Source organism: Mauremys reevesii, linkage group 1, assembly GCF_016161935.1.
Source record: "Mauremys reevesii isolate NIE-2019 linkage group 1, ASM1616193v1, whole genome shotgun sequence".
Classification (NCBI taxonomy): domain Eukaryota; kingdom Metazoa; phylum Chordata; order Testudines; family Geoemydidae; genus Mauremys; species Mauremys reevesii.
In genome coordinates, this window is record NC_052623.1 from 142,569,487 (window position 1) to 142,592,117 (window position 22,631).

Here is a 22,631-nt window from a genome sequence, read left to right on the forward strand (position 1 = left end):
AAGGAATCTACTTTGTAAGGTAAAATTGTGTCATATATGCTGTGGCCTGTATTGGGAGTAGTGCACAACCCTACCACACCAGGTCAGATTAGATTTCAGGGATTCACAAACATTTAAAACCTTGTTCCATTATTTGGTCATCTCTTACTTTGGTTATCATAACCTCTTTGGCTACCATACCTCTTTTCCAGATGTCACTCATGGAGGCTGCAAAAGCTGTCCTCCTCTCACGCCTTTCCAACAGTATCTCCCCCTTCTTGATCATTCTGGGCTTTCTATTCTCCTTTCTCATCAAATTCAAGTTACTTCTCACTGTCAAAGGTTTGGACAACTCCATACCTGTCTGCATCCCATCTCTTTATAAATTTCCTCCTACACCCTCTCTCATAACCCCATATTCCAACAAAGTTTGTCTCTTGACTTTGTCCTTCACTGGCTCACAACCTGATATCTTCTTTCATGCTGCTCCCAACGTTTGGAAAACCTTTACAATTTCAACAATGCCATTATGGTGCTTTATCAATAATAACTAATAATCAATGTAGGTTAGCTCTGAATTGTATCTCTGTAAAATCACATGTGCTAATGTAAAAAAACAAAAATTAAAGAGGATAACAGAATCAATCACGCTACCCAAAAGGTTTTCAGAGGCGTAGCCATGTTAGTCTGTTAGTCAGCAAAAACAACGAGGAGTCCTTGTGGCACCTTAGAGACTAACAAATTTATTTGGGCATAAGCTTTCGTGGGCTATAACCCACTTCATCAGATGCATGGAAGACTTTGATAGAGCATGTTCTAGTGAAATGAGCTCAGGACTGGGAGCAACAAAGACCTGAATTCTTATCTGAGATCAGCCACTGAATAATCCCAGATCTGCAAGTCATTTCACCTTCTCTATAGTACCTCAGTTTCCCCATGTGTAAAATGGAGATATTAATTGTCCTGCGTCACAGGGATGTAGAAAAGTTTAAAGTGTTTCTAAAGTGCTTCAAAATCCATAGGTGAAAAAGGAGCCATACAAGTACAAAGCATCATTAGCCATGTGAAATGTGTTTGCCATTTGTCTTACCACTTCAGTGGGTGAGACATGCCACAGAGAGACAGTGCTCTCTTCTGCTTCGTTGTTGATTGACACATATGCAGGCTGATAGACCTTAGTTGGTTCTATCACTAAAACCTAAAAAAAAAACAGAGTTCTGTTTAGTGAAATGTAACAGCAACTATACCATAAGATCTCAAGAAGGATAGTGATATAGGATAATAAGCAATCTCAAACCAAACATTACATACATATTTTTTTGTTTTACAAAATCCATGGTTTTTTTCCTATTTACAATAAAACAATATTTTTATGGTATATTTGTTACTGTACTTTGGAGAGGGCATCAGATGTTTTTAGGTTGGTCAAATGACTACGTAGAAGAAGGGAGATTGAAAATATGCTAGCTTTTGGTTAATGCCATTCAATAAGATCTGGGGAAATTAGGATTTATATGTTACAAAACCTATTTGGGCATCTTACTGGAAATCTCAGTCCATTAGTTGTTTCTTTCGTTGCCTCAAAAATGATATCTAACCAGAAGTTCAGTCTCTCTTGTCTGGGAGAATGCTCGATGATGAGTTTCTTGAAACGCTGAATTAACAACAGGTTCTGGACTAATGACCTCAAGTACCTAGAACATATACAGTCAATCAAGGGGAGGGAGGAGGGGGAGGGAGAGAGCGAGAGAGAGCGAGAGAGAGACTCTGAGACTGACTCAGAATCCCCTCCCCTCCCAAAGCTTTTTAATAAGTTAGTAGCTCAAATGTAATTTAAAACAAAATTAAATGTAGTCTACAAGATACTGTCATTTACATATGACTGTGCTGATTTTACAAATTTATAGGCCTGATATCAAGCTTAGACATGAATCTATAGTGTGCTTTTATGCACAACTGATTTGAGAAGTACATGGTTAAATGGATCCCTATGTAGTGATGCCAATGGACTGATCACATGGGGGGGCAGAATGGGTTGCACATATCAATACTTAGAAGAGAATTCTACTTCAGTCTGAGTCATCTCCACCATCCTCCTCCCCTTAACATACACATTTCAGGGGAATCTAAAACCAGCTCTATCAGTCTGATGGATAATTTTATTTTCTACCAGAAAAAAAAACCACAATAAAGAATCAAGTTCAAATCAGAGTTGCAAAAATTTGAGATTTAGAAATGTATTAAGTCATCTGGTTCATCCAATTGTCTGTGTAGGATTGTTCCCTACTGGACATTTTCTAGTATTTTGTCCAGTCTAGTTATAAAAATCCCAAAAGGTAGCTCTTTTGACTGAGACTTTATGTGCATTTAATGAGAACACACACTACTTACCAAACTGGAGGCTTCAGTTTAAACAGTTTCTCCGCTGCTTGCACTGCCTTACCAATGTCACTGGCCAGCATGCTCACACTGAAAAACTGTCCCACGTCCCAGTAATTATTCATTTTTTCCAAGCTTCCCTTTCTTCCCAACAAACTGTTCAGCCGCACACCTGGAAAATTCCACATTGAAAAAATGCTTCTATTTTAAATGAAATTTTTGCATATTTTGCTATCACTGTAACAATGATCATTCAGAGATGGAATTGTCATTAATGAAAGAATGGGGAGTATTTACTCCTACCTGGAGATTATGGGCCAGGTGCTTGACCCCATTAAGGTTACTTTGTACAGCTGTGGTGACAAAACGCAGCCTTAGACATGGCTCAGCTGGCCAGGGAAGGATTTATTTTGTGAAGGGCCACTGTAGGAGCTCTTACACTGGCTCCCAGTGTAGGGGATGTACCTAGGTGTCCCTATGTCCCAGAGATCCCCACCTGCTGGAACAGTCCCTAGGTCAGGGGCTGGTGCAGACTGGCCCCAGGATTGAGGTGTAAAGTGGTTAAAAAGACACTTTTGCATCCCCCTGGCCTCCTTTGCTGCGGGGAGGGCTGCTCTGGTGCAGCTGAGGATCCGATTCCAAATGTAGAACTTTGATTTTTGGCTATTACCTTTTTATAATGTAACTGAATCTATAATACAACAGTTTTACTTTATAAATCTATCTATCTCAGGGATGGGTTTCAATCAAGCTCTTGAACTTTGGGGAAATTGGAATCTGAGTTGGGCAACTGGCTCCTAATGCTGTAATGGGCTAAACCAAATTTTGAGCCAGATTAATCTCTGCACTGATACAAAGGGGGTGGGGGGATGGTCTCCCTGATTCAGTGTCTGTAGTGGCCCTCAATGCCCCTTAATTCACACCTTTGTTGCAATGGCAACTCTGAACCACTGCAGTGGTGCAGAACAGTTGGGCCACAGGTCCAGCCTACACCACCTCCCTCCACCTCTGCTGTGTGCTCTAATTCCCCCACCTGTTCCCAGGGCTCCTGAAGAGGTGGCACAGAGCTGTCTCTGCAGCAATTGTAGGGGTCACACATATCTGGGGTCTGTTCCCTGGAACAGATTTATGCTCCTTCTGTGGCCCCTTTTATGCTGATGTAGCTGGCATAAAGGGACCATGGGGCAATGATGAATAGACCTCAGACCCATCTCAGCAAAATAAAATTCAATTGTTCTTTATTAAAAAGAGAACACAAACTTCTTGTTTGTTTACCTATTTTTCTTAGTTCCATAGAGGTTTCAAACTGCTGTCCTGCCACAATCAGCAAAATTGCAAGGTTAATTCCAGAATACAGACTTGACTGGAGCTCAAATCCTTTGCGGTACCTGCAGAGACAAAGAGTCTAGAGCTCACATCTTACTGTGCCTTAAACACAAAACACAGCACAGTTGTGAAAAAAGGGGCTCATCGCCCCCTGGGAAGAAAGTATTTTTAGGGACCATGTAACATGTTCATTACTTTGTACCACCACCACCTTGAAAAGGGAATGCTTTAGAGACCATGCATTAACCCAGTGGGTCTCAACCAGGGGTACACAAAGGTCTTCCAGGGGGTACATCAACTCATCTAGATAGTTGCCTAGTTTTACAACAAGCTAGATAAAAAGCACCAGCGAAGTCAGTACAAACTAAGGGCTTGTCTACACTACAGGACTATTTCGAATCTACTTAAGTCGAATTTGTGGATTCGACCTTAATAAGTCGAATTTGTGTATCCATACTAAATACACAAATTCGAACTTCTTAGTCCACATTCACGGGGCCAGCTTCGACTTTGGAAGCGGTGCACTGTGGGAACCTATCCCACAGTTCCCGCACTCCCGCTGCCCATTTGAATTGTGGATTTCCCCAATGCATGCTGGGGGAAAAATGTCGTCATTGAACCGTCAATCCCGCCCTCCCTGTCTTCCTTGAAAGCGCCGGCGGGAAATCTGTTCGCGCCCTTCTCTGGTCGGTTACAGCGTGGACGCCACAGCACTGCGAGCATGGAGCCCGCTGCGATCATCGCTGCACTTATGGCCGTTGTCAACTCCTCGCACATTATCGCCCACCTCTTCCACAGTCAGATGCTGAGAAACCGGCGAGGAGGCTCCGCAGCACGGTGAGGAGAGTGGCGCAGACCTCTCACAAAGCAGGGTACGCCGGGCAGTGGAGATCATGGTGGCAATGGGTCAAGTTCATGGTGTGGAACGGCGATTCTGGGCCCGGGAAACAAGCACAGACTGGTGGGACCGCATAGTGCTGCAGGTCTGGGATGACACAGAGTGGCTGCGAAACTTCAGGATGCGTGGGGCACTTTCCTTGAACTGTGTGACTTGCTGTCCCCTGCCCTGAAGCGCCAGGACACAAGGATGCGAGCAGCCCTGACTGTGCAGAAGCGAGTGGCCATAGCCCTCTGGAAACTTGCCACGCCAGACAGCTACCGGTCAGTAGCGAACCACTTTGGCGTGGGCAAATCTACCGTGGGGATTGCTGTCATTCAAGTAGCCCACGCAATCGTTGAGCAACTGCTCTCAAAGGTAGTGACTGTCGGAAATGTCCAGGCCATCATAGATGGCTTCGCCGCGATGGGATTCCCAAACTGCGGTGGGGCTATAGATGGGACTCACATCCCTATCCTGGCACCAGCCCACCAGGCCAGCGAGTACATTAACCGAAAGGGCTACTTTTCAATGGTGCTGCAAGCTGTGGTGGACCATAGGGGACGTTTTACCAACATCAACGTCGGGTGGGCGGGCAAGGTTCATGATGCGCGTGTGTTCAGGAACTCTGGTCTGTTTAGACGCCTCCAGGCAGGCACTTTCTTCCCGGACCACAAAATAACGGTTGGGGATGTGCAGATGCCTACAGTGATCCTCGGGGACCCGGCCTACCCGCTAATGCCCTGGCTCATGAAGCCCTATACAGGCGCCTTGGACACTGAAAAGGAACTCTTCAACTACCGGCTGAGCAAGTGCAGAATGGTGGTGGAGTGTGCTCGGACGTCTCAAGGGAGATGGCGGACCTTACTGACTCGCTCGGACATCAGCGAAAAGAATATCCCGTAGTTATTGCTGCTTGCTGTGTGCTCCACAATCTCTGTGAGAGCAAGGGCGAGACCTTTTGGCCGCTTGGGAGGTTGAGGCAAATCGCCTGGCTGCTGTTTACGATCAGCCAGACACCCGTGCTGAGAGAATATCCCAGCGGAAGCGATATGCATCAGGAGGCTTTGAAAGCGAGTTTCCTCGCAGAGCAGGGTAACCTGTGACTGTCCACTTGATTTTAAGAGAGCCTGATCATAAACCAAGTTTTCCCCACTTCCCAAGGACGTTTTAAAACTAAGGACATGTTTTAGTAATTAATAATAAATCTTTCGTTGACTTTGCATTTCTGTTTATTCGTTGAAACATGGAAGCATTCTGTGCTGGTTAAGGTGTGCACTGATGGGTGGGTTTGCAGGAAGGGGCGAGGGTGCTGTCCTTGGATAGGGGTTACCATGACGGCTGTGGGTTTGGGCGTTGGAAGGGGAGGGGTGTGGGGAAGGGTGAGTATCTGCCCCTGGATGAGGTCTCTTTGGGGCTCGTGGCACCGGGAGGATCGTGACTACGGTCCAAATGCATGTGAAGGAAGCCTGCCTTTACATTCGCGGATGTAAGGCACCAGGACCCTGAACAAGCATAAACATAAAGGAAAGAACCGGGGCAGCATACACCACACAGACTGTCCCTGGTGCCTAGTGACTGCAGTCTGTGTGTGCCCTGCAGTTGACCCTGCAGCCAAGTCTGTAGCATGGCACTGTGGGCTATGCAGTGCCATTACAATTCCCCCCAGAACCACAGAAAGTCTTCTGACAACATAAACGTGAGGGAAACCCTCATTAACACCAAAACGCTTTTAATAATGTAATACACAGTGGGGTTTGAACTTGGAGTTGGGACTGGTTGATGCTGTAAAGAAAGAGCTTGTACAAATTTACAGCGCGACAGTTGTCTCTAACATTATCGGTGTGCTGCGGTGCAGGGACAGTTCTCACGGCCCCTACCGCCCCTCCGTCTTGTCACTTTGGGTGAGGGGGGGACAGGACTTCTTGGCGTTGGAGGGCGGTTGCAGATGCACTGCAGGGGGGCTCTCTCCTCCTGACTGCGGTCTTGCAGAACATCTACAAGGCGCCGGAGCGTCTCCGTTTGCTCCCTCATTAGACCAAGCAGCGTTTGAGTCGCCTGCTGGTCTTCCTGCCGCCACCTATCCTCCCGTTCCAGGTGTGTGCGATGCTGCTGACACAGGCTCTCCCTCGACTGTCTCTGCTCTGCCGCCTCCGCTCTGGAGCTGGCCATCAGTTCCTGGAACATGTCGTCCCTTGTCTTTTTCTTTCGGCGTCTAATCCGAGCCAGCCTCTGCGAGGGGGATGGCGGGGCAGTCCGGGAAGGAGCCGAAGCTGTGTGATGTGAAAAAGTAGGTGATTTCCTTGAACACATACATGTTTGCCAACAGTAAACACAGTCTAGTCAGTTTCAGTTAACAAGACCAAAGAGGGAACCAAGTCTCAGGAGATCTCAGAACTAGTCCGAGATTTCGGAATACGCTCTCATTGGCGGCGCCATTGCACTGGAGAGCGCACAAGCGAGAAAGATAGCTGCATCCCTCTTGCACAAAGTCCTGGTAAGCCTTACAGTACATACTGCTTATCAGTTACTGGTTAGCTGTGCTCTCCTGCTAAAGGCAATGTGCAAAGCAGAAAGGATAAGCCTTTAGCAGCCCCTCCCGCCAGCGCACGGGAACGATCAATGCATGCTTGTTCTCTGTGGACTCTCGCACGTGGCTGTTAGGCGAGGGTCATTGTTATGCAACCTAATTGTAAACCATTAACAATAGTAACACTACACTAATTGCCCTACTTAGATGCAGTATTTGCAGACCGAGATCACCCTGAGGCGGGTCACTCGTGCCCAGAAAGACCGCATGTTACGGGACGCACTGCACAGACCAGGACCATATGCAGCAATGCTAGTAGAGGCGATGGTTCCACTCTATATTCGGATGTCCTGGCGTGGAAGAGTCTGCTTCCACGGAGCGCCCAACAAGCGACCTCTTCCGACGAACCTCATGCGGAGGCTTTGCGAGGAACTGAATGACACCTTCGTAGAAATGTCGCTAGAGGACTATTTTTCTATCCCCATTTGTGTGGACCTTCTCTTTATATAGTTTAATATATATTATAGTTTAATATTTAGAATGTTTTAATTTGTAAATATTTAGAATTTCTTAAAGTCCATTTGTGTGGACCTTCTCTTCATATAATTTAATATATATTATAGTTTAATATTTAGAATTTTGTAAATACTGTTTCTATTTTTTCTATAACAATGTTATAAAAAATAAATGTTTATACGTGTGTTGCACTTACCGCCTGATCCTTCCCCTGATTCCGAGTCCTGGTTAACGGGCGGGGAGGGTTGGTAGGGGATCTCTGTGAGGGTGATGAAGAGATCCTGGCTGTCAGGGAAAGCGGGAGTGGGTTCCATGTCGCCTGCGCCGTCCTCTAAAGACCCTTCCTCATCTTCCCCATCGGCGAACAGGGAGGGGGAACTGTCCCGGTACACTATTCCGTCCTCGGAGTCCACCGTCACTGGTGGGGCACTGGTGGCAGACCCACCTAGAATGGCATGCAGTGCCTCGTAGAAGCGGCATGTCTGGGGCTGGGCTCCGGAGCGTCCGTTTGCCGCTCTGACTTTTTGATACCCTTGTCTTAGGTCCTTCACTTTCACGCGGCACTGCATCGCATCCCGTCTGTATCCTTTGTCTTTCATGGCTTTAGAGACCTTCTCGAAGGTCTTCGCGTTCCGCTTGTTGGAGCGCAGCTCCGAGAGCACAGACTCCTCGCCCCACACAGCGATCAGATCCTGGACTTCCCGGTCAGTCCATGCTGGGGACCTCTTTCTAGTCTGGGATTGCCCGGACTCCTCTGCTGGAGAGCTCTGCATCGTTGCAGGTGCTGCGGAGCTCGCCCCGATGTGCAACCAGAACGTCAGATTCAAACCGCCCAGACAGGAAAATGAATTCAAATTTTCGCGGGTCATTTCCTGTGTGGCTGGCCAGAGAATCCAAGCTCGGACTGCTGTCCAGAGCGTCAACAGAGTGGTGCACTGTGGGATAGCTCCCGGAGCTGCTAAGTTCGATTAGCATCCACACCAAGCCTAATTCGAGCTAGCAAGTGCGAATTTAGCGTTACTCCACCTGCCGGGGTGGAGTACCAAATTCGAACTAAAGAGCCCTCTAGTTCGAATTAAATGGCTTCCTGGTGTGGACGGTTGAGCGGTTAGTTCGAATTAACGCTGATAAATTCGAATTAAAGTCCTAGTGTAGACCAGGCCTAAGCTTCATACAGACAATAACTTGTTTATACTGCTCTATATATTATACACTGAAATGTAAGTACAAAATTTATATTCCAATTGATTTATTTTATAACTATATAGTAAAAATGAGAAAGTAAGCAATTTTTCAGTAATAGTGTGCTGTCACACTTTTGTATTTTTATGTCTGATTTTGTAAGCAAGTAGTTTTTAAGTGAAGTGAAACTTGGGGGTACGCGAGACAAATCAGACTCCTAAAAGGGGTACAGTCGTCTGGAAAGGTTGAGAGCCACTGATTTAACCTGTTGTCAAAGAAGAGAGGAGAGCAGAGGACCTGCATACAATTTTGTGTCCCATCAATTTGCAGGATTTGGATGAAGGAAAATCTGAGTTAGTTATTTAAAAAAATTAACATTTAATGCAACAGAATGTCATTTTATTCCATTGGTGATATAGGAATATTCAAGGAAAATGCAGCAAGATGTTCTTTCTTAGTGAGAATTTTACAAAAGGGGCTGAGAGTTGCACATATTCTGTACTTTATGTCTCTATGCCCCAAATCTTGTTCCTTAGTAGCAAAACTCCCATGAACGTGGCTAAATTATCTAGGGCCAACAGTTTTTATGCATTTATTTAATTTCAGGAGAGACCCATTTACATCCTGGGGGTTCATTATTCCCTGCACACACTGCTTGAGACATCCCCTTTGAAAAAAAAATATTTTACAGTAACAATCCAGAAAATACACCATTAACATTACTGCAATCAGCAGAAGTTTGAATAATTACTGTACAGTATGTGGCTTATATATATATACATACACACACACACACGCACACACACACACACACACACACACACAGAGAGAGAGAGAGATCTGTGTATACACATGTCTGTGCCGTGACTTTATTATGAAGTTTATCAATGCGGCTCCTTAAACTCACTGGACAACTTGCTATTGAGCAACATGAGACATCTCCTTTCTCAGCACCCCCTCCTGGGACTGAGGATAGAATTCCTCCCTGTGCAGAAGACCAGCATGAGGCCTACACGCTACCTGCATCTCACTTAAACCCTCAAAGTGGGGTTTAAGTGAGATGTAAATAGCACTAGGTCTTCTGTGGTGTCTCTGCACGGAGGTGAATTTCACCCTGAATTCGCTGTTTGTACAGCATTCCCAACCCATACCAATACATAGAGAAGAGTAAGAGACCAGGAATTTGTTTGCCTTAAAACAAAACAAACAAAAAACAAAAAAACACTAAGATACAGTTGGCCAAAATGGAGATCCTTACTCAAAGTTTTCTCAATTCTGACTAAACCAAGTGCAAATTTTACTTCAATAGGAGTTTGCTTAAATAAACACTGTGTGGAAGTAAAGATCTTGGAGTTTAGTCTTATAATTCGGCACAGTCTTGTTTAGATAAATTCTGCTGTTTTTTCAAAGCCAGATGTAAAAGTTTAACAGCATTTTCAAATGGGTTTGCTTTTTCTGTTACCATTCAATGGCAATATCTCGGCTACTGGTATCTTTACAGTCGGAATCAAGGAATATGTCCTTGTAGATTCTCCCACACAGGCAGAACATATCTGGAGCAGGGTGATCACAGGTCTGCAGGACTTGAAGCATCACTTGTAATGCCTTCCTCTGTCGCCCGTATTGTTCCTTCTAAAATCAATGCAGAAAATGATACGAATGAGTTCAAATCCAAAACAGCAAGTCTGAGATGCACAATAGATTTAGTTTTTGCTATCATTCCACTGAAATGTAATTGTGTATTGGTTGGCATAAATAAAACTCTACTGTCATAGGGGAACTACTTGTTAAATCTAAGAACTGAATAAAGTTCAGACTATTCAGGTATATTAAAAATTCTCCATCTCTCACCTGGTTCTTCCATCCATGAACAGACAGGTGTTGGGCATGCTGTGAAGGGGAAACAAGCACTTCACATGAGGCTCAGTCCCCACAACACTTGCTACAGGGTAACAGTCGTATTCCCATGGTAGTCAATGGGACTCCTCACTGCACGATGCCCAATAGTGTTTACAGGCATGGACCCATAATTCGGAAGTGACCAGTACCAGCCTGTCCTGTGGTGATATTGACTGGCTGTGGGGGAAAGCCAGGTTGATCTCTCTTTGTCCAGCAAGACAAGAGAGATCAACATGAAGTCTTTGGGGAAACGGATATTGAGGGAAATAGTATTGAAGTGAACTACTTTTATTCCTTGATTAATCTGTATGTAAGAAATAAAAAGTGTAAAAGATCTAAAATTAACAACTGTAATGAGCTTCTAATTAAAAACATGTAACAGTCATAGTCACAAAAATCAAGCTAGTAAAATATTATATGCTCTTAACATTTTTGTTAACATAACTTCAGAATTCCTGGCTAAATAAACCTAGATTTACCTCGTCGTTTTCAATAAATTTAAAACTCACTCTCACTATTACATCAAAAAGGCACATCAGTGTGAACAGAAAAAAAATGCATTTGCAAGTGAAAAGCAAGCACGGTTTTAGAGCTTAAAATCCACTTACCAGCATTTTGCTAATAACTAGGATTCAAACTATTTACCAACCCATTTTCAGATCTGCTTATGGTTTCCTGATCCCTAGTATCTAGGTATACAGAAACAAACTTATGCTTAAGAACGTATATGCTTGCTTTGTCAGCAATGCCAAGGGCAGATAGCTGCTTCTGGTAATTTTAGAATTTTTTTCCACTGAAAGGATTTAATCTCTGGTATAGCTGCTCAGTCACTTGGGTAACCAGCAGATAGACCAGGGCCTATAGAACATACCTACAGTAAAACATGTTCTATGCGTGAGAAGTGCAGGATAAAAGTGCAATATTGCTATACATATTTGTCACTAGTTCTCTACATTTTGTACTGCCTGTGATGCCAGAGGCATTATGTAAATTGTACAGTAGCAAGTACCAGAGAGTTTTAAAAGAGTGCATTGTTTCTTCAGATTAAATTCTGAATTAAAGTTCTTCCTGACCATTTCTAATGAGATCCAAATGAAAGGTAAAGGACTTTTTGGACCTTTATAGAGGTAACAAATTAAAAAGAGGAAAGGACAAGTCCAATGTCCTCTGTGTCACATTCTCTCACTAAACCTGTTCTACATTAATCAGATTCTCTAAGGAATGTTGGCCAAATTCTACCCTTTTTACATAAATACAATGAAAGTTGTGCATGCATAGCCAAAGACAATATTTGGTCTTAAAACAGGTTCCTTTGAGGTCCCATAATTAGCACATATTGGAATTTAGGGATGTGCTTAAGACATCGCTGACACAATAATGTCTACTACATTTGCTTTTAAAGGCATCACACAACCAGCATATAACTTACAGTACTTTCAGATAGCTGGTGTAGGTTCGTACCATTAAGCCACGTTTATAAATTGTCTGTGCAAAAGCACAAATTTAAAGAAAAAGCCATCTATAATACAATACATAGTATGACACAAGGATAGTTTTGCTTAAGATAGGCCAGGGATCAGCAATCTTTGGCACGCGGCTCGCCAGGGTAAGCACCCTGGCGGGCCAGGCCGGTTTGTTTACCTGCTGTGTCCGCAGGTTCGGCCGATCACAGCTCCCACTGGACGCGGTTCGCTGCTCCAGGCCAATGGGGGCTGCAGGAAGCGGCGCAGGCCGAGGGATGTGCTGGCCGCCACTTCCCAGCACCCATTACCCTGGTGAGCCACGTGCCAAAGGTTGTCGATCCCTGGGATAGGCTAATGAACAGCTGGTAATAGTTTTCTATCACTACGTAGCACCGAACACTTTTGGGGCACCATGGGCTTGATCCAATGCCCATTCAACTCAACAGAAAGACTCCCTTTGTCTTCAAAGGATCAGGCTCAATATAAATAATATCAATATTAATGCAATATGTACTCCAGATTCTAATGGGCAAAAGCTTCCACATCTCATTAAGAATCCCATGAATTATTCAGTTCCCTTGTAGGGGAGGGAAGGCACTTTTAATAGAATTTAGAACAGTGCATTTAAATCTTTTTTAGATCAATTAATTGTGGATTTAAATTAATATGAGACATTATCACGCATGGCATCAAGCAACTCATCTTAACTATATTTACCTAGACCAAATTTTCAAACATGGATGCCCATACTTAGTCACCTGAACATCTGATTTTTGGCACCTAATAGCTCATTTAGGCAGTTAAAGAGATATTAAATCCCAGTATGTGCCCAGTGTACACTAGGTGCAAGGTCAATAGTGACAAAGTTATTACCATAGGATAGTTATATGTGGCCTATGTGAAATGAGTCCAGTTTCTATGGGGTAAGCACCTACGTTACCACCAGTCTTGGGAATTAACTATCACTCTGTAAGGCAATCTCAGCTGAGAAGCCAAGGTATGAATGGGATGAAAAACTGAACCACTCTCTTAAGGCCTACAGGTAGCTTCTCCAACTCAGCATGGAGATACGCAGGTGGGATAACGTCTGACACTTGGCATGACACTGTTATACCTACTCCATAGATAAGAGGACTCCTATTTATTTCATGTTCATCACTATGGTAACCAAACGCCTGACAAAGTCTAAATGTATATTTCAGGCTCCAGTGCTGTCAATAGAGCAACTGAATCAGCTTAATTTGTTTTTGTTTTTTTAAATGGTAATTCTGTTTAACACTGTCCTTGCCCCATCATCAATTGTATTAACATGTTTTTCATTCAGAGTCCTAACAGCAGAAGGAAGAGTGGCAAAGTTAAAGTACATTACACTATAATGTCCCAGCAGAGCTAACAGAAAGCATGAAATATTTTCCTGGTATGAGTAAGTCAGCACAGCAAGGATGAATTGACCAAGGTAAGCATGCCTAAGAAATCCTACTGGCAGAAGCAAAATTCCAGATAACCGGACGTCACAATGCATTCTGTGTATTTTACTGCTACTTTGCCAACCTGCTACGAAACACACCTGCTGCTGCTAGCAGCATATGTGCTAGTTAATTTGGGGACTAAAAAGCCCTCCTTTTCAATGGATCAAGTTCATGCATGTTAATCAAGTGTACTTCCTACCATACTCTTGGCTGTTTGAATTAGGATAACTGCCGCTGCTCCCTATCTTCTACCCTCTTGTGTAACAGTGCAATAAAAGGTAAGATGTATTCCTGATCATTTAAAATAATGCATATAAACAAGTTGCATTGAGTAGGGTTTTTCTATCAGCAATCACAGCTCAAGGGGACGAAGATCATTCCCATAACTCCAAAGAAAGTTTTTGGCAGAAAACTAGATCACAATATTTTTTTTTAAAAATGTTTTCCTGCTTGTACTAATACAGAAACAAATAAGGTTATTTTAGACATTAATGTTGATTTCATAAAAATTTCCATCACATAAAACAAAAAAAAAACTTTGCAATCCTCTGAGTGTAAAACTAAATGAACTATCTTGGCCAGTCTGCAGGAATGGGTCAGCAAATGTACATGTGTATTGATCGCTGTCATTCAGGCCTTCATCCTGCAAACACTTGCATTCATGCATAACTTTATATACACAAACAGGACTACTGAAGTCAATGGGCCTTATAGCTAAGCAGGTACATAAGTGTTTGCAAGTAACTGCTATTTTCATCTCCACAATCATGTTGCTTGCAATGCTCTTACTTAAAACATGTGTCAGGGCATCTATATGCCAGTCGCTTATCAATTAAGTGATCTAGCTTACAGAAAAGCCAGCATACAGTACAGCTGACCTTCCTCATGCACCATTATCATAATAGACAGTCAAATAAGACCATCCTGCCCCACTCCAGCCATGGCAGAGGTTAGACCAGACTGGGAACAACTTTTACTTGTGCCACCTTGCAACAATTCTCAAGGGCCACATGCCAGTGGGAGGTAGCCAGAGCACAGTAACTCCAGCTAGGGACTTATAGGCAGCTTCAACTCTAGCTCCAGCAGTCATAGCAAGAGGGAATGCAGGGATGAACTGAGCCAGTGGAAACATTGGATTTCAGCAGCATGCTCCACCCCTCCCCAGGAAGCTTCCACAACAGCAATACACCTTTACAGCCTCCATGCACTTCTGCAACATCAGCCCTGCTGCACTCTATCCAGCTCATCTAGGGTGACCAGACAGCAAATGTGAAAAATTGGGACGGGGATTGGGGGTAATAGGAGCCTATATAAGAAAAAGACCCAAAAATCAGGACTGTCCCTATAAAATTGGGATATCTGGTCACCCTAAGCTCATCACTATCACCAGACACCCTCGTATTGTCAGAAACCACTCACACTGTTGCTGCTTGTTTAATTCACTTGTCAACAAGTTATTTTACCTGTCTGTCTGCTACACCATCACCTTCTGAGACTTACTCTTAAGCTTTCCTCCCACTTCCCCATTCCCAATACCCTCTTCAACTCCCATATCTCCATATCCTGCCAAGCAATCCCCTTCTCCTTAACTGGCTCTCTCACTTCTATCACCGCAGCACCACACACCAACTACAAACACACACGTTTGTTTTAGTTCACAATCAAGCTACATTACATTTTAAAGTGCATATAAACACACACATTATATATGAAAGACCAGTCAAGTCATGCACAGAGCAAACGTAAGTTACTGTATAACTTCACTGTCGTATCCCTTGCCCTCAATCATTCTACAGTCCCAGACTCTTTGTTCATTGCATCCTGTTTTAATTTAGGGCCAGATTCAGAGACTATTATTCATGATGAGTAATGACCTGCTCCTCAAGTCTTCCCATTGCAGCCAACGGACTATTCAATGTATTTACAGATATGATCCATATATTTGGAAGCGTTTTGGGGTGAGAAGTGTCTCTTTAATTTAACTGTGACATACTTTGAAAGCTTTTGGATGGTGTTTATAATATCTATCTAGGTATTTATAATGTGTTCAGCATGGTGGTAACTGAGTGTTGACAAGATAACGTTAGTATATACACAGGCTACATCTATACTATGGGCCAGGAGTATGATTCCCAGCTCGCATACACATACTCTCACTAGCTTTCACTGAGCTATCACAAATATAAATACCTGTAGTAGCAGAGCTGCAGTAGCACAGGTTGTGCCTAGTACCAACCTGCCTGCAATCAGTGGTGTGTTGCCACTGTCCATGCTACTGCAGCTACACTACTTCTATAACTCATGCTAGATCAAAGTGAGCTAGCACAAGTATGTGTATGCAAACTGGGAATCACATGCTTAGGTCATAGTATAGAAAGTCATAGTCAAAAGGACTTTTCTCCACCACTTTATTATTGATGGTACAAGGGGGTTGGGTGGGGAAGGGTGCTTGAACTCTCTCTCTCTCCATTGCTTCCAACTCTTCCTACTTAATTGCCTTACTTTGCTCCTCTTTTTTGACTTCTGTCTATTCTCATCCAAGCTATTATTAGAATTGTTGAGGGAAAGCAGCCAAGGGGAGGTTCGTGAAACACAGGAGTATCAGCAACTTGCTCTTTGGAATGGATTAGCTACTTGGAGGACAATGGAACCAAAATACAGTCATTTCAGTGCCTTTAGGTCTTCTAAACCACTTATTTTTTCAACTCTTAATTTCATACCCTTCTTAGGCTATGTTCATACTCTCCTATTTAGTGATCACCACTTCTGGCTAGAATCAAAATGACAGTGCTCTCTCACAGTGTTCTCTATAAATGGTTCCTATTTACCACATCAAATGTTCTGTCAAATACACACCTATAAACTGTTGAATCAATAGGACTTCTTTAAAAAGCCAGGATAAGTTTTGAAAACTTTCTAATACTAAGTAATAAAAGGATTTTCTCCCCCAAATACACTGTACTGTTTTGTAATTTGGCAACTCAGATTAGAGGGATTTTTGCCTGCATTTAGAAATCCATAGGTATTTTATGTACTACTGAGTTATGCTTTCTTGTTTCCATGGGGGAACAAATACAGCTGGCAGGAATAAGTCTCAGTGATGCACAGGAATGCATTCATCTTCTCTCTCTCACACCTATGCACGTCAAATGATCTACTACACTTTTTTGATGATTAATGGATGTGGAATATTAAGAGCTCATTTTACATACTCATAATTGCTAATGGCACCAGCGACTCTCATACCTCTAAACTTACAAGTAATTTGCTGGTTTTTTTCCCATTAAGGATCATCAGCATCCACAAGAATATGATCCTCTTACAACTTTACCCCTCAATTCCCTTTCCCTTCAGCCGCTCGAAACCCACCCAACGTATCATCTTCATGCCCAATCCCTCTCATCTACCCCCCTGTCCTCTGCACTACAGCAACATGCAAACCACTAAGTATACACTACTATTTTTCTTTTATGCCCTTCACTCTTCACATAAACCCTTCCCTGTAGTCTTTATTTCCAGTAACTGTGCTGTCATCACTCTCTCCATATCTCCAAAAACAGCCTCCTTGATCATTTCCAGTCTGGTTTCATCCCCGTTGGAACACTAGCATGATTAACAAGTCAGAGCTTCACACCGTGAGCCACATTCTTACCCCACTGAAGTCAACAAGAGTCTTGTCGTTAACTTCAGTGGGGCCAGGATTTGGCTGTCTGGGATTAGGCCAGCGGAAGCATTTGCCACTTTGTAAACAAGAGTGATGTTACCAGTTTTGGTCTGGACCTTTGTTGATATTTTGCCCTGTATGCCTTCTGTTTGCACCATGATTAGGCAGGTAGATAGAATACAGTGTAGTCTGGAAGAGAGACTGGATTATAGAAGGGCCCTAATTCAACCAAAATAAAAGTTGCTCAGGGCAGGGGGCTTTGGTTTCATCTTTAATTTAATTTTGTCTCTATTTGTCTGCTCATACAGGACATAAAATATTTTCTCCATCTTTGCTACCCCCATCAGATTGGAATTACTACCTACCATTTTGGTTGTTAGACAAGATATATTGAATATCAGTGGAAGGAGGCAACATATTTTTTTCCCCCACATATCAAGGCTGGCAGTTAGGTTGACCAGGTTTTCATGGCATCCATTCAAGCCAGTATTTTGTTCTGACTGATTATTTCAGCCTTCAAACAGCTGTCAAACAGTTTACTATGCATGTTATCATTATAAACGTGACCTCAGTGTCGTATTGCAGAGTAATGAGAACATGAGGCAGCCTAATCCATAATAAATACTGTATAAATACAACCATTCATAAAGTAATTAGCATTCAAAAGCAGCACTTACTGTTTACTCTGACTTAATACATTCTGGAACACTTACTTGCGCTAATAAAAAATAATCAATATGCATATCAAAGCAGTCTTAAAATGAGGATGAGGTCTGATGACTGCTGAAAAAATGGCATCACAGCATTACAATATTTATTGCATCTCAGTTACTCCATATCAGATTTGCACGGTTTATAAATACAGATGGATAATCCAAAGTATAACCAAGTATATTAAAATCTACAGCAAGAAATAGGCCTAGAATAATTTACAGCAGATAATTTAGTGGTATTCCACATACTTTTTCATTAAAGACACAATACTGATCCCACTGAAGGCTAATGACATTATATATGTGTCAAAAAGGGCATAATTTGGCCTGCAGATCCCTTAATACTGGTGATAATGCACAAGGTGATGAGAACTCAGCTTGACTTTCAGATTGTAGGTTGAACTTGCAGGGCTCTAGTTAGGAAAGAACATTTTTTCTTGAAATTCTGAAACGTCAGATGCACGTCACTGACAAATAATAAACCACATACCCCCATGATGCCATTTTTACAGAAGAAGTACATTTTAAAACACTTATTCCTTTTCAAGGAGAATAATTTCCTATGGCTTTCATTACCAGTAATAACTAGTTATTTACTAATGACTCCCTTGCACAATGTTATTCCCTCACTTGCTAATAGCTTGCTCTTTGTATGCTAGTTCATTGTTAATAACCAGTGATGATTGCATTCTCCCTCATCTTTAATATGATCCCTTGGGAGGGATAGCTCAGTGGTTTGAGCATTGGCCTGCTAAACCCAGGGTTGTGAGCTCAATCCTTGAGGAGGCCACTTAGGGATCTGGGGCAAAAATTGGTCCTGCTAGTGAAGGCAGGGGGCTGGACTCGATGACCTTTCGAGGTCCCTTCCAGTTCTAGGAGATTGGTATATCTCCAATTATTACCTTTTTTTTTTTTTTTTTTTTAAGATGGAACTGGTTGGGGGCTACAAAGAAATCACACACGCCAGAATTTTGAATAGCAGGAGCTGTAATATCTCCACCCTAGGTCTTATGTGAGGGCTGAATTCGGCTTTAAGGTAGCTATAGTCTGCTCTGTTTTATGAAAAAATCAGATGTAGCCCTTGGGTGCTGGGAAAGCGGCGAATGCAGCCACCACTTGAGCAATATTTGGACTGTCTTGGTTTAGTCTACAAGGACCTCTTCAAAATATTAATTAAATCATTTTTAGTTGATGTGACTAAACTCTAAATCACCTATGGACAGCCATAACGTTAAAATTCTAGCTGATAGTGAAAATTTAGACTTTATTAATATTCAGACAAACTACTGCAGTAAGTAAAACAACAAAGAGCCAGTCTAATGTGCCATTTAATTATTCTCTTAGCATTAAGCTATCTAATTACAGGCAAGTTGAATCTCTACCTTAGCCTCTAGATAACCCCCTCCCTACCCAACCCTCACCCAAATTACCTATCACAGTCTCCCTTCCTGGGCTTCTCATCCAGTCTCAGTGTCCCCATCTCCCTCCAGCTCTCTGTTGCATTCTCTTCACTCAGCCAGTCCCAGTTCTATGCCCAGACTTGTCTCCTCATCAGATCTGTCTCCCTTCAACTCTCATCTCCTGTCCCCGGCCCCACTGATTCTCAGTCCCAGTCTCTTTACCCACCCAGTCCCATTCTTCTCCCCCACCACACCCAATCTGATATCAGTTCACCCTCCTCCCATTTCCCAGTCCCAGTTTCCTTGTCCAGCCAGTCCTGGTCTGCCTGCTCACGGCCCCAGTCATTCCTCCAGCCCAGTCTAGGCTATGTCTACATATAAAACACTAAGGCAGCACTCTACAGTAACAGGAGGGGTTCTCTGGAGGCATAGGCAGAGGACATTATTTGTTTAAAGGTGAGCCCAGAGCTCAAACACCAGGAGTATTACAAAATATAATCTTCACCCTCCTCAAACGCAAAACTATACTAAGGTCCAGAGCATGCCTACTTCTATTCCTAGAGCCTGAAATCACTTGGGACAGACCCATGATTGTCATGAAATGCTGAGTCAGCCGTGAAGCCATGTCCACATAGTCACATAATGCACCGGACCCTCGCTAGAACGCGTGTCTATATAGCGCGAATCGCATATAATGTGGTCGCGGCCAAGGATCCCAAATTTAATTACTTTAATTGCAATTTATTTTAACGCAGTCCCCGCGTTAACATGGTACCGCGCATGGATCCCAAATCCCACGTTCTAGCAAGGATCCGGTGTACAATAGGTCTAGGCAACTCCAGTGCCAACCCAGACAAAGTGCCACAGTACAAGCTGTACACCCCAGCTATTTCTCACCCAGGAATCGCTCACTGATTGAAGCGAGGGAACATCTACATTTGAAAACAGATGCAAACATGACAAACTGCTCCACAGATCCTCAGTTATACATCATCCTTACAATTACATCATAGTAGTTAGAAATTTTATTAGCCACTGACCTTACATTAAATAAGATGAAGCAAAGAGAAGAGTCCCTGATAATATGTGTTCTATGCTCCAAAGCTGAGTCCCCAGTTGAGACCAGTGTGACAGATAACTATCCTACCGCAGGACCTACACTTGAGGAATTATCATAATCTATTATTTAGAATAGTGCCATAAATGTGTATGCAATTCTCTGTCCTGTCTCCACCTAATTTGGAGAGTCCATGCCCCCAGAAATGATTTCCTACCATTTGAGTGCCATATCTCTAGCTCTTTGTAGCACAGCCCAACCATCTAACTGAAAAGACTAAATGAAATTAACTGCCAACAATAACTTAATTAAAGCAGAACAAGAGGAAATTAATGAATAAGATTTTCTGCTGATTATGATTAGAACTGTGGTATAATTGATGTGAAATATTAATTATTAGATTCAGCAGTGTCTGACATTTAGTATACTCGGGTTCCTACAATCAGTTATTCTGTTATTACTTATGATGCATGTTGTTACTGCTGCACTTTATTGTAGATTCTGGGTAATCTTTACCCTGTTTTTCAAGGCAAGAATCAATATCTTAGGTATAACTTTATCATTTTGTATTCTTGTGAATACTAACAAACTTCAATAAAACAGGAATAATAAAAACAGAAAGTTAATAGCACAAGCAGTCTGTAGAAAAAGTAGTTAACAATTACGTTTTTAGGATGACCAGATATATGAATAGACCTGATCTAAAAATATTTTCAAGTCCAAAACAATGCATCAAGTAGCAAATACATTTTGAAAATTGCTGAAGGGAAGTAATTTAAAAATATTACTCTTTGATTGGACAAAAAATCTATAAACAGGAGAGAGTACTTTTTGTGTTCTCACTGTTGGAAAATTAGTTGTTCATTTCTAGGAAACTATTTACCATAATACATTTCCTAAGTATTTCCAAAAGAACATTAGAATACTATACTCAAGCAGACTGGTAACTCAATGCAGCATATGTTGATGAGGAGAACAGGTGCAGATTATTTTGCATGTGTCTTTTACAGAACTCTAACTCCATCAATATCTTCAAAAAGATGCATTTTCTACATCAAATTCCCAAGTCAATAAAGGGGGAGAGAGGGAGACAATTTTGATAAGCTTCATTCTCAGAAAGCCTGAATCCCTTTTGCTGAAACTCTCACATATACATAAAAGTACAGTGAGGCGGGCACCAAAAATGGAAAATTTCAGCCAAAAGGTTGCATTCTGGGAAATTTTTAAGAATGTTGTGCTGTACTAAGTCAAATGCCTTACAATAATCTAAGTACATTACATTTATACTTTATTATTTAGTTACTTTATTATCAACCAAACTTGTAATCTCATCAAAGAGCAAAATCAGGCTTGTTTGACAAGACCTATTTTCCACAGAAACAAGCTAAAAGCTTTCTTACTATAATTTTAAAATGCAGTAGCCATTGTAGAGAAGTGCTATGGAAAGACCTGCCTAGAGGAATACAGGGAGAAAACAGAACATTTATCTTTGTCGCTTCAGGAGAGGTTGAGTGGATGAAAGCAGGCAGGCTCAAATGGGCTTTTCTTCCCTCAATCGGAGATACAATGTATGGTTCAGCTACCACTTGTCACTGATTACTTTAATAAAATTACCTTTAACTAAAAGCAATTTAGCAAAAAGGAAATATGGGTAAGCAAGAACTCAAACATTTAAGGAATTTGGGCCTGATCCAAAGCCCACTATAGTCAATGGGAGTTTTCCCATTGACTTCAATGGGCTTTGAATCAGGTCTTTTATCCAGTCTTGTGGGCAGGCTATTCTTTTACCAAATTGGGGCTGTTTGAAAGGATTTCAAATGTTAATAGCTGTCCTGGCACAAATGGATTAACACATGGTTATTGCAAACAAAGTAATTTATTTCATGAATAGTATCCCCAGTGGTGTGGGTGTGAGTGAGAAAGATGTTGCACATACACCTCTACCCCGATATAACGCGACCCGATACAACATGAATTTGGATACAATGCAGTAAAGCAGCACTCTGGGGGGCAGGGCTGCACACTCCAGCAGATCAAAGCAAGTTCGATATAACACGGTTTCACCTATAACGCAGTATGATTTTTTGGCTCCCCAGGACAGCGTTATATCTGGGTAGAGATGTACATGCATGCACACACACATGCAAGTATATGCACATACATTTTAAATGTGTGCA

The 22,631-nt window shown here is 42.4% G+C and overlaps 1 protein-coding gene across 1 annotated transcript in view; it reads right to left on the reverse strand.

Moving 5' to 3' along the window:
- MAP3K15 (mitogen-activated protein kinase kinase kinase 15) overlaps window positions 1-22,631 on the reverse strand; it is a 160,210-nt gene that overhangs the window by 57,586 nt on the left and 79,993 nt on the right. Inside the window, 6 exon segments of the mRNA XM_039529058.1 lie at window positions 1,070-1,177; window positions 1,523-1,673; window positions 2,371-2,530; window positions 3,634-3,746; window positions 10,252-10,399; window positions 10,402-10,421. Coding sequence (XP_039384992.1) covers window positions 1,070-1,177; window positions 1,523-1,673; window positions 2,371-2,530; window positions 3,634-3,746; window positions 10,252-10,399; window positions 10,402-10,421 — 700 coding nt within the window.